This window comes from Oryza brachyantha, chromosome 1 (genome assembly GCF_000231095.2).
Source record: "Oryza brachyantha chromosome 1, ObraRS2, whole genome shotgun sequence".
NCBI lineage: Eukaryota > Viridiplantae > Streptophyta > Magnoliopsida > Poales > Poaceae > Oryza > Oryza brachyantha.
In genome coordinates, this window is record NC_023163.2 from 22139728 (window position 1) to 22151941 (window position 12214).

The 12214-nt window shown below is 41.5% G+C and overlaps 2 protein-coding genes across 3 annotated transcripts; one reads left to right on the forward strand and one right to left on the reverse strand.

The window, feature by feature from the left end:
- The first annotated feature begins 11 nt into the window (after positions 1-11).
- On the forward strand, positions 12-5860 carry LOC102705112 (casein kinase 1-like protein 2). 2 transcript variants are annotated; one of them, XM_006644529.3, is made up of 14 exons: positions 12-503; positions 618-658; positions 1255-1324; positions 1411-1559; positions 1897-1992; positions 2094-2164; positions 2470-2531; positions 2693-2756; positions 2837-2921; positions 2999-3125; positions 3313-3395; positions 3492-3552; positions 3773-3909; positions 4161-5120. In XM_006644529.3, the coding sequence occupies exons 1-14, from the start codon at positions 428-430 to the stop codon at positions 4200-4202; spliced, it is 1164 nt and encodes a 387-aa protein (XP_006644592.1). In that variant the 5' UTR covers positions 12-427; the 3' UTR covers positions 4203-5120. The 2 variants fall into 2 exon arrangements, with proteins under 2 accessions (XP_006644592.1, XP_006644591.1); XM_006644528.3 differs by lacking the exon at positions 4161-5120 and adding an exon at positions 5157-5860 and having other exon boundaries at positions 14-503.
- Positions 5861-7494: 1634 nt separating this feature from the next.
- LOC102713433 (probable cytokinin riboside 5'-monophosphate phosphoribohydrolase LOGL1) lies at positions 7495-10221 on the reverse strand. The gene is made up of 7 exons (XM_006646191.3): positions 9932-10221; positions 9666-9763; positions 9531-9561; positions 8508-8607; positions 8346-8416; positions 8117-8260; positions 7495-7991 (listed from the first exon to the last, which is right to left on the reverse strand). The coding sequence occupies exons 1-7, from the start codon at positions 10058-10060 to the stop codon at positions 7890-7892; spliced, it is 675 nt and encodes a 224-aa protein (XP_006646254.2). The 5' UTR covers positions 10061-10221; the 3' UTR covers positions 7495-7889.
- Between the last annotated feature and the right edge of the window lie 1993 nt (positions 10222-12214).

Consider the following 12214-nt stretch of genomic DNA (forward strand, 5'->3'; position numbering starts at 1 on the left):
TAGGTTACGCTTATGAGAAGCCGATGGACAAACTGCCCCTTTGGTTTTTCTCCTCTCTCTCAGTTTTTTCTTTTTCCTCTTTTCTTTTCCTTGCTTCGTCTACTTCCCATCTCCCAACTCTCCCAAGGCAAAATACTAATTTCAAGCGAGGCGTGTGTGCGCACGCAGCACCACCCCCGTACGGCCATGGCCGCCGCCGCCGCCGCCGCGGCCTCTTCCTCCCCTTCCTCCCTGCCCCTCCCCCCAAGCCCTAGGTAGCACGAGAGTTTCCCCCGGCCGCCCGAACCCCCCACAGCCCCGCGCCGATCTGTGCTCCCACCGCCGCTAGATTTCCGGTGGAAAAGCGCGTGTTTTTAGCCCTTTCCCCCACTCCGGTTGCTCTTGGTGGACGCTTCCCGGCTTTGCTGGTTTTCCTCTGGAGGAACTGATGGAGCCGCGGGTTGGGAACAAGTTCCGGCTCGGTCGCAAGATCGGGAGCGGCTCCTTCGGGGAGATCTATCTCGGTGCGGGTTGCTCATGTGTAAAATTTTGGATTTTTTTTTTCAGGGGGATGCTTTTGTGGTGCGGTGGTGCCTGATCGGTTTCTGATGTCTTTGTACCGGTTTTTGTGTTTGCAGGAACTAACATCCAGACGAACGAGGAGGTCGCGATTAAGCTGGTCTGTGCTCTCTTCCTGGGGATTAACTGCTTAGATCTTGTGTTAAAAATCCATTGTTATGCTACTTTCTAATGCTTTTAAGCACTGGCTCTGTTGTTTTAGTCTCATCTGTTGTTGTTCCAGCTTGGTTCAGTGTATGTTCTTGTATCTAAAGCTAGTTCGTATTATGCTTCTGTTCTCGAAACAATTCAAACTTTGGGTTGGCTTTCTATTCAATCTCTCATCCGTTAGCTGCTCTAGTACTCACTAGCTGAGTCCTCTGGTGTCGTTACTTCATTGGATTGGGCATGTCTCGATGTGTGCACCTAATATTGGTAAATTCGTGACTTATATCCAGCCATTAGAATATTGTTTAATGCCCAATAGCTAAAACGAACCACCAGAGCAGCGATGACCAGGAACATGATGTTTCCACGGATGCACATATATTGTAGTGATGGAATGATAGCTGAGAAATAGACCGGCCTTGTTGCATGATATTAGTGTCCTTATAGCCTGTTGATTTGTGTATTATTAACTTGAGAATGCAAGGTGATTTATCTTAGTTGCTGGCGCTGTTAAGAAGTTTGCATGTGATTGCTTTGTTTCTTACACAGGAAAATGTGAAGACAAAGCATCCCCAGTTGCTCTACGAGTCTAAGATTTACAGGATTCTGCAAGGAGGAAGTACGGAAGCTCTACATTGTGCATTTTTTAATGCTGTTGCAATGCATGATAGAGATTCTGTGGTTTAACTGTGTTTGTTATGGCAGCTGGAATCCCAAATGTCAGATGGTTTGGTGTAGAAGGAGACTACAATGTCTTGGTTATGGATTTGCTAGGGCCAAGCCTTGAAGACCTATTTAATTTCTGCAGCAGAAAATTATCTCTCAAGACTGTACTTATGCTTGCTGATCAGATGGTATCTCTACTTTAATCCCTCTGTGCTAGCTCTTAACTAAGAAGTAGTGCATTGATATCTTACATCTAGCAAGGAATCAACTTTAGATCTGTCTCTGTTATTCACTTTCATCATGGTCTATAGACACAAATTCTAGCATGTTGTGTTACACGCTGACATTTCAAATTCCTTTTTTTTCTTTGTTCTTTAGTTTCTTGTTCTTAGATGATTTGCTTTATGCGACCTTTTTTTCATGGTCTATAGACACAAATTCTAGCATGTTGTGTTACACGCTGACACTTTCATCATGGTCTATAGATGATTTGCTTTATGTGACCTTGGTTCCTCTCACTTGTAGATAAATCGAGTGGAATTTGTCCATTCCAAATCTTTTCTCCATCGAGACATTAAGCCAGACAACTTTCTTATGGGCCTCGGTAGGCGAGCTAATCAGGTGGGTAAAATTGTAGCTTTCACTTGACACTTCAGTTCTTGATTATCAAATTTTGTTGGGTTGCTTAACCACTTTCTACATCAATCTGTCTCTGGTTTCAGGTCTACATAATAGACTTCGGTCTTGCTAAAAAGTATAGGGATACCTCCACTCATCAGCACATCCCATATAGGTACAATAAAATGGGAAAATTTTCAGCATTCATGATTTGTCCATTCATCTTTCCTTTTTCCTCCTAGCAATCTAGATAGCAGAAGTTGTTTGCTATTATTCACTACTATAGTTTGGACAAGGTCTGAGTTAATTTGTGTCTTTCTAATTATAGTAGCATAAGCTCTATCCGGGAAGTATTATACCAGATTAAGCCATTTTTTATAGTTATCGTAGTAGTACTCACACTGTGTAGTGGGAGAACAAGAGAGCACAACAGGGGGATTAACTTTTGTCACCATTCTGACTTGCCTATTAATGATGCAGGGAGAACAAAAACTTGACTGGGACAGCAAGATATGCAAGTGTGAACACCCATCTTGGCATCGGTGAGCATTTGGCACTGACTAGTTCATGAATATTTTTTGCCATTATGACTCCTGCCTGCCTGTACTCCATACTTCAATCTGTTGTGAAGTGGAGTACGTGACATCCTTGCGCTGCACATAGTATTGTCTAACTAGCTTTTTTGTTCCTTCTGAATTGCCAGAACAAAGCCGAAGAGATGACTTAGAATCTCTTGGATATGTACTTATGTACTTTTTAAGGGGAAGGTAATAAGTTTTATTGGTTCACACCTTTCTGTACCCTTTTATGTATATTATGCACTGGTCTTTACATTGTTTCTCTTCAGCCTTCCCTGGCAGGGTCTAAAAGCAGGAACAAAGAAACAAAAGTATGAGAAAATCAGTGAAAAAAAAGTTGCAACATCAATTGAGGTACAAATCTGTCATTTATGAACTGTAAGCCAGTGCTGCTTTTCAATTCTGTTGGCTCTAATGTTGTTGTATTTCAGGCTCTATGCCGAGGGTATCCTACTGAGTTCGCATCATATTTCCACTATTGCCGCTCACTGCGGTTTGATGACAAGCCTGATTATTCCTACCTTAAGCGACTTTTCCGTGACCTTTTTATCCGTGAAGGTTAGTTTTGATCATGCTTGAAGTGTTCCGCTGTATTATTTTCCCTATTATACTTAAGGAAAAATCATGAAACATTGATTCCGATATAATTTTAAAGGCCTATTGTACTATACTAATAAATATGATATGGCCAGAACGATTCAAAATATCCAAGCATTGAGTTCATTATTGTTATTCTGCTTTGCAGGTTTTCAGTTTGATTATGTGTTTGACTGGACAATACTGAAGTACCAGCAATCCCAAATTGCTAGTGCTCCACCCCGTGCAGTGGTGAGTCTCTGCCTCAGCATGCACACAAGAAATGCATAATGTATTATGTATGCAGCCATCTGTTGGGAAAGTTTTGATTAGTAGCCTATGTTGTAGGGCCATGGTGCAGGACCTTCTGGGTTAGCACCACCAGCATTGCAAAATGACAGGCAGTCAGGTAATTGTCTTCTTATTCTGGCCATTACATGTGACCAGATTATGCTTTTTTTGGCAGTGGTGCTGAGTGATTGCGTTGTGTTTTAAAACACCTTTGTCACTTGAATGTTCATTTGCTTTTGTGGTAGCAATAGCATTACAATAAACCAGAGAGAACAAGTTTGTTGTGTTTTCACTACTACAATTAATGAGTTTGTTTTCTCATTTATTCGTTCTGTTAGGTGTTGATGAAGGGAGAACTAGTGGTTGGTCATCAATGGATCGGCGCCGTGCCCCACCCCCTATTACAAGTGTTGGAACCTTGTCTAAACAGAAAGCACCTGTAGGAAATGATGCTTCTTTTTCTAAAGAGCCTGTGGTGAGTTCTCTTCATATTTTTCTTTGTGGATCCTAAGAATTGACTAGTTGACTGCAAAAGGGAAAGTTGGTTTGACACCACTACTCAAAGATCCTGGTTTAGAAAAATGCCAATGAACTTTCCTGATGCAGTCTGATAGCATCCCAAATTTCCCCCATCCCCAAATTTACCATTTCTGTTAGATTGGGCCTTCCTGCTGTTAGGTGTGACATCGTTGCCCCTCGCTCAATCACCTTCACCTCGTGATGCAGCCCGGTGAATGGTATCCTCTGAACCTGGTGAGGCCAGGGTAGTACACTTTAGAGCTCGGGGTGGCAATGCCTCGGTGGTGAGTTTGAGCTCAGAGATGGCTGATGGCAACAGTGTTCAGAAGGGGATCGAACAAATGGCAAACAGGAACAAAGCTAGCAGGGCAGCAATGCTGTTGTAGGTGAGATCAGAGTTGAGCTGCGGGCCTGCATTGCCATCGGAAGGAGCTCTGGGACAGCGGCGAGCGTTGGCGGCGGGCTATTGGGACGGCTGCACTTCTTAGGTGTGAATGGGGCAGAGTGATGGCGTGAGCTCCAAGTGATGCAGGTGTACAGCAGTGCTGTTGGAGCTGATCTTTTGGGGTTGGGGCCGCATCGGAGCCAGGCAAGACGGTGGTTTGGGGCACTGGCACCACCAGCGGGGAACTTGGAGTGTTGGTGTTGCTGCTCGTCAGTAATCCAAAAGGAAGCGGTTTTATCTCTATCGCTCTTGAGCCATCTGGAACTTGGAAGAGATTGATCCCCTTCCCCAGGGGCAGAAATGCCTTTTTTTAATTATTTGGCAGGAAAAAACAAAAACATAAAAAGAAACTAAGAGAGGGCAACAGAGTAGTGTACAATTAAATTTTTCAAAATTCTAGTGGTATTGTCTACCAACTTTTGATGGTAAATTTCTAAACTCAGTATCTTTGATGGTACCAAACCAATTTTCCTGCAGAAAGGGAAAATAGATGGCAGTCAATTTTTTTTTCAGCTCATACACAAACTGCATGGGCAGGTTGCTAGACTAACCTTAGAACCCCAGTTTTTCAGTTGCCTGTTAGCTTTGTTGTGTTTCTTCATCAATAACACTAACTGAATGTCACTACTTTATGTATTAATTCAAAGCATTAGCTGAACAGGGTAAATGCATAATTTATTCTGCAGTCCAATAATTAGAAACCATAAACGTTGCTCCAATTTCCAGTTTGTTTCTCATTTGTCTGCTTTACTATTTAGATATCTGCCGCGAATTTTCTGGGACGGCCTAGTGGATCTTCAAGGAGGCCTGCTGTTTCAAGTAGTCGGGATGTGATGCCTACTGATTCTTCTGAGCCTTCTCGAACTCGTGCTACGGACGCAAGCCCTGGGGCATTTCGGAGAACCTCTGGTCCCCAGAAAAGCTCACCGGTCAATTCTGCAGAACCAAAGCATTCATCTTCTGGTCGACACTCATCTAATGTTAAGAATTACGAGTCTGCCCTCAAAGGTATTGAAGGTCTTAATTTTGATGGAGATGAGAGGGTTCAGTACTAGCAATGAAAGAACATCTACGTGTGCTCTGTAAAAATCATAATCTGTAGATGAGCACAGCATTTCCTGCTGAGTTTTGTATCAGAGGAGATGCAAGGAGGATGTGAAGTGCTTTTGCCAGATGATGGTCCTCTGGACACGGTAAATAAGCGGTCAGCCTGAGGTGCCTGAATTTAGCTTTTATAATTAATGTGACGGTTCTGTAAATGTCTTTATTATTCGTTTACTGGGGCCCCTTTAGTTCACTGGTCAGCTGTATCCCCACTTCTATTCCGTTCCAGTACCCATGTCCAGATACTGTGTCTCGGTATAGCCAAGTGCAACTGGTCAAACTTGTATTTGGAAACTGGAGAACTCGAATATGTAGCGTTTCATCAGTTCACTGATTGACCTGAAAATACCGCTGACTACTAATGTGTCAATTATTGTGGATGTAATGCATCGTTAGATTATTTATGGTAATCATCGGTCAAAAAGCTGATGCTCCGGAAATTTCAGCTGTTTTCCTGCCATTAAAATCCACAGATAAAGGAGCCACCCAAATTTTCCTTATGAAATACTCCCTCCGCCCTTAAATATTTGACACCGTTGGTTTTTTTATACACGTTTGACTTTTCGTCTTATTTAAAAAAATTACATAATTATTAATTATTTTTATATAATTTTATTTATTGTTAAATATGCTTTTATGCATATATATAGTTTTACATATTTGATAAAAAAATTTAAATAAGACGAGTAGCCAAATGTATATAAAAAGATTAACGGCGTGAAATATTTAGGGATGGAGGGAGGACATCTTTTGACTCGTCTATAGTTCACTGTCTCAAACTCTGGGCCTGTTCATCTTGTTAACTGTACTGATTCCAGCGGCAGATTTTCGGTGTTTTCTTACTGTCTCAGAACTCTGGGCCTGTTCATCTTGTTACCGCTTTCAGCCCTACCCAAATTTGGGACCACCCAAATTTCGGTAGGTAAACGAACCAAAACTATTCTTATCATTGCTACCCTACCAAATTCGATAACCTTTTTACACCAAAATGCATCTGGCGCTACTAAAATTTAATAACGCCTAAATATGTCAACAAAAGGTACGGTTGAAGTTCCACTAAAGCGAAAATACCCTCTCTAATAAAATGCTGTCCGTCTTTGTAAAGCAGGTAAAATGTAACCATCGGCAGTCTCTCTCTCTCTCTGCTGGGAAAGAGCTCATGTGACTGTGAGTATGTATTCATGCTGTATGTCAGTTTCCTAACGTCAATTCCACTCTACAGTCTACAGATTAGTTAAAGGGTGATCACCGGATGACATATTTACAAACAAAAAATAATTTATAAATAAAACTTTTGTATGTGTTTTCTTAGTGATATAAAAGTCAAATCCAAAAAACAAAGTAAGCTAAAAAAACTCAAAAGTTTACTCTAAATTTAATATTGAAAATTTAAATTTAGGCTTATAAGTATAAGTAGAAATAAAAGATGAGACAGACATGTTGGCTGTATTCATGCACAATGCACAATGTAGGCTAGATTCATTTCACCAGTAGTGGGTGGTTATCAAAGTCACTATATATTTGCACCTTGTAGCCTTAAGGCCTTGTTTAGATCCAAAACTTTTTTGGCATAAACATCCCATCGAATATTTAGATATCTAAATAGAGCATTAAACATAGATGGAACGAAAAACTAATTACACAGTTATGGAATAAATCGCGAGACGGATCTTTTAAGCCAATTAAGCCATCATTTGCACATGTAAGTCACTGTAGCACTTATGGATAATGATGGCTTAATTAGACTTAAAAGATTCGTCTCATGATTTATTCCATAATTATACAATTAATTTTTCGTTTTATCAATGTTTAATGCTCTATTTAGGTATCTAAAAATTCGATATAATGTTTATGCTAAAAAACTTTGAGGATCTAAACAAGGATCTAAACAAGGCCTAAGATAAAGATGACCCCTGTGAAAGGATGGCCGACCAAACACATCAGGGAAAAAAATAAAAAATGCAATTAAATAACCAATTTTTGCTATGAAAATGCAACTCGTTTTGTTTTAATGCAACTGGAAAGACTTCAAGCAGCGCAGATGAATATTACATTTATTGTTGGTCAACCTATGCACAAAAAGGTGATCCGATCAAATTTTGCATGGAATTTGCAATGAAAAATACACGAGATGTGCTGCTCAAATAACTCTTAACTTATAATGCAGAAAATATTATATGAACTATACCCATGTGTTCCATAGGAAAACCGAGGATTTAGTGATTTACCCACACTGTTAAAGGGTAGGTACATACTTTCTTATGCATCTTCACCAGATATTAACTGGACAGGTAGCACGATAAGGTGACCAAAATGGTTGTAAAAGGAATAACTGCAGGCCAATGTTAAACGAAGAACAATAAGGCTCGTCCAGGAACAATGTCACACTAGCAGATTATGCTCTGGTTCCTCTGGTGTTTTCCATAGCCGAGTTCTGTCATCTCCCAGCTTGTACGTGGCGCTACCTCCTGGTGTGAACGAGTGTATTGCTGAACATGACGAAGACAAATATAGTCAATACAATAAACAATGCTAAGTCGATGTGTTTGTCAATCAAGTTAGGTATTTTTAAACTAAGAACACGTATAAAGAACAGATAATGAGGCCACTTTACCTCCATCTTTGTCAGCAACTCATGCGCAGTCGGTGCCGAAACAATTATTTGTCTGCAATCGGACTTAATAAAACCTTCTGCTGCACCCTTATCAAATAGTGCAAGCAATGGATCATAATAACCGTCCACATTCAGCAACCCAACCTGTTGCAAGTCAATGGTCAATTCCCTTGATTAGTTGTAGCAGACTCGTTTGTCATTTGTCAGAGCCTATTTACTTAAAACTCACTGGTTTGTCATGAATTCCAAGTTGTGACCATGTTATCATCTCTAACAACTCCTCCATTGTTCCATACCCTCCTATTGTCCACAAAAAGTAGTCAAAAATGGTGATTTGGAATATTAGTCCGTTCAGTAATATCAAGAGAACATGTGGAACTGAGTGTAATACCAGGCAGAGCAATGAACGCATTGGATTGGCGCGCCATTTCAGCTTTCCTCTCATGCATGTCAGATACAATTTTTACTTCTCCAACACTTGCACCTGATATCTATATTAGAATATTGGTGTGTTAAGTGATAACATAAATAGGTCGTAATCTTGTAGTTTTGAGGATAAGTTTTTGATATACTCTTATCACTAATCTTCAGACAAGGGTAAACAGTTAAAGTGCAGGTGCTGAGAAATTCAGAGGGATATATGCATAACAGTGTGATTTAACTTCACCTTGATAAAGGTTGAAAGAGCGTCATTTTCTTTCCATTTACCCTAATCCATAAGACCATAGCTACATGTGTTCAGTTTCTGAACTAAGATTTACAATCATTCCAATACCTATTACCTATCGTCACCTGCCTACCAGAAAGATTTTATTATTTGAATTACCTACTTCTTGTTACTTTTTTCTCACAACTTGTGCTGTCCTATTGGCAAGTTACACATTCTATTATATCTCATCCTCCGAGTGGCAAAGTTTAAAATTTCAAGTTGTACTATCCAATAGTCTAAACTGTTAGGCTGCAATTATACCACCTAAATTCTTCGATTACACAACCTAAATTCTAGTCTCGATTCCCCGTCTCCTTATTTCCTTAGTGGTCACCTGATTCTAAGCTCATAAGTAAAAGTGAATCAAGCCGGACTAACAGTCCTGTTGACTTATTAGCCACTGGTATAAAGCCACATGGATGATGCATGCTCATGAAAACCTCAAGACACAGATAGCATCAGATTGAGATGACCCATCTCACAGCAAGTGTTCTGAGATGCTGCTATCACACTTCTGTTCAAACAGAGAGCTGTTCACTTGTTCTACAATCTGCACTATCTAATCCCTTGTGCTTAATAACCAATTAACCAGTTAGGTGCTACAAGATAGAAGTCTAGAACTAGCAATGACAGTGGCAAATTGACAATCAACATTTCTCCACGATACAGAAAGAAGAAGAAAAGGCAAAAGGAATTGCTACATACCTCAAGGGGCATTAGTGCTTTTGGAATCACCCTGCAGAAGAATCAAATAGAACAGCCACACGTTTCTATTAAAGAAGATTCATTCACGAACTGTGCAATTGTGAAGCTGAACAGGACAGGCCTAAATTTTCCAACCCGAGAACACGGCAGCCACCATCAAGAACAGTCTGCGCGATCAAGCCCATCAACCCGACGCTCCCGCCACCGTAGACTAACTCGATCCCTCTCGACACCTGCAAAACAAAACCATGAACTCCAGAGCAAAGAATCAAAGAACCCGAAAAACCCGGAGTTGGCAACCCAATCCGGGCGTGTCACGAGGGCGCGCGCCAAGATCGAATATTGGCGCGGCCGCCGCCGCCGCCACCTGGCGGCAACCTTGGAAATCGAGACAGCATTACCAGCTGCCGCCCGAGCTCGAGCGCCGCGTCGCCGTACACCGCGCGGTTGCCGGCGTTGCTGCCGCAGAAGACGCAGATCCTGCCAAACCTGCTGGCCGGAGCGGCCGCGGCGGCGCTGTTGTCGCCCATGGTTTTCAATCCTTGCCCTCGCGACGGCGGATTGGGTGGTCTCGGGAAGGTGATGGGAAGGGATCGTGGAGTGGAGTCGAGGAGAAGAGGGTGCCGGGTTTGGCTCTTCTCTGTGCGCTGTGTTATCTCTTGTTAAAGTTGCAATCTTGACTCTTAGAGAGCTTCAAACGAAGCCGGCACCGCGGCATTAAGGTTTCTGATGCAATTGTCCTTTCTTTAATCTCCTAATTTATTTGGAGGGTCAAATGGCCCAAATTGCACCAGGAGGTCCCCCATGGGCCATGGCACATCTTTTCTTGCAGTTTGGCCCTTGCCATATGTGAACTACTCTGCCTTCAGCATATACTCTGTTTGTCCCTAAATAAATAAACCTAATATAAGATATAAACATTATAATATTAAAATTTAATAGATGTATTATATCTAGTTGTAAATTTATTTATTTTAAAACGGATGGAGCATGAGACCTGTACTGGTACTAGATATATGTTCTATTCTTCACCAATAGAGAACCATAGATCAAATGTCCATTAAAAAGAATGCGTCATCATGTTATGTAATTGTTGGTTCTGTAATCATAGGCTACAGCTCTCTGTTGTGTTCAAAGGGAATCCATAATGTTTTTCATGTGTATACAGAATGAGGACTGCAACAAGACTACACCTAACAGCCAGCCAAACACTGAATATTCAGTATATTCAGAGAAAATACATTATACATGTCATGTCTATCCGAGAGGCGTATCTGATTATCTCCTAGGAGGCCCATCAATGATGCGTGAAAGCGATTATGTTCGACTGCAACTTACTACGTGAGATCACATGGTAAACTTGACGCTGTCAATAACTCTGAGCTTCCCTTCCAATCTTTCATGATCTTCGCTTACTTACACCATCACGTTCTACGTTGAGCCCAGCAACAGCTCTTGGCCACTCACGAGCACCTGCCCCCCAATATATTGTTCTAAGTCAACTGTCAGAACAGAAAAGAGGAAGACTCGGAGCAGCACGCACGCAGCTCGTTGGCCGATCGCATCGAAGCTCATGCAGATGCAGCAGACTGCGCCGATCGCGTTTGAAGCGTACGGTACGGCAGCATGAGCGCAGCGATGACATGGCCATGTCGGCGCCCGAAACGACAGTGCTCAGAATGGAAAATTGCTCCGGCCGGCCGGGCTGGGGCGTTGCCGTTCGTCGGAACCGGCTTTTGTTTAGCCGGAGAATGTCCGAGCGATGCCGCGTTGCTCGCTCTTTCTGGCGTCCATGGCGAGCAGAGAGCGAAGACACGGTGCCGGCACGGGCCCCAGCAGGCTATATACCTGTATCTGCAAGGGGTTGCAGGGCGTTAGGGGCACCATCAGTGCCTCCAGGGACCATTAGTGTGTTTGTTTATAGTGCCTAGGGATCATTAGTTAGTGCTTAGAGCAAGTTTAATATTTAATAGTATAGCCAACTACTAGCTTCAATTCATCTATAGCTAATTTAATAATCAACTCATACAATAGTTACCTACAAAATATCAATACATGGTTCCACATGTCATACACGTATTTTGTGTTGGAGTCCGTGTGCAGCTAACTATAAAATTAGCTAACTACAAAATTAGTAGTTCACATCTCTTCTGTTTCTTTATCTCTTTAAAATATACTTATAACTGGTTTATAGAGTTTAGTCCCTAGAATGGTAGGATCTAAAATCGAATACTGGTAGTAGCTATAGTCTGCTAGGCCGGAGATGTTGCCTGACACACGGCGGCACACATCTTCCAAATCGAATGCTGGCAGGATCTAGTTCCTTTTTAGTTCCAAAAAATTTTCCTAAAAACATCACATCGAATCTTTAGATATCTAAATGAAACATTAAATATACATAAACATTAAAACTAATTACACAGTTACGGGAAAAATCGTGAGACGAATCTTTTGAGCTTAATTAGGACATGGTTAGCCATAAGTGCTACAGTAACCAACATTACTAATGACTGATTAATTAGACTCAAAAGATTCGTCTCGTGGTTTCCAGGCGGAATATGAAATTTGTTTTTCTATTCATGTTCAAAAACCCCTTCCGAAATCCGATCAAACGTTCGATGTGACCCCTTTCGTAAAAGTTTTTGTCAACTAAACAAACCCCTAGGTCCAGATGGAAGATGCTG

What these genes read in the sequence shown, in the direction of transcription:
- LOC102713433 (XM_006646191.3), bottom strand. Translation starts at nt 10,060, where the DNA reads ATGGGCGACAACAGCGCCGCCGCGGCCGCTCCGGCCAGCAGGTTTGGC. An exon ending in GGTGGCTGCCGTGTTCTCGG is followed by an intron (nt 9,562 to 9,665) that starts GTTGGAAAATTT and finishes ATTCTTCTGCAG; the next exon opens with GGTGATTCCAAAAGCACTAA. An exon ending in TTGGAATTCATGACAAACCA is followed by an intron (nt 8,261 to 8,345) that starts GTGAGTTTTAAG and finishes GACTTGCAACAG; the next exon opens with GTTGGGTTGCTGAATGTGGA.
- LOC102705112 (XM_006644528.3), top strand. Translation starts at nt 428, where the DNA reads ATGGAGCCGCGGGTTGGGAACAAGTTCCGGCTCGGTCGCAAGATCGGG. An exon ending in CATCAGCACATCCCATATAG is followed by an intron (nt 2,165 to 2,469) that starts GTACAATAAAAT and finishes TTAATGATGCAG; the next exon opens with GGAGAACAAAAACTTGACTG. An exon ending in GCAAAATGACAGGCAGTCAG is followed by an intron (nt 3,553 to 3,772) that starts GTAATTGTCTTC and finishes TCGTTCTGTTAG; the next exon opens with GTGTTGATGAAGGGAGAACT.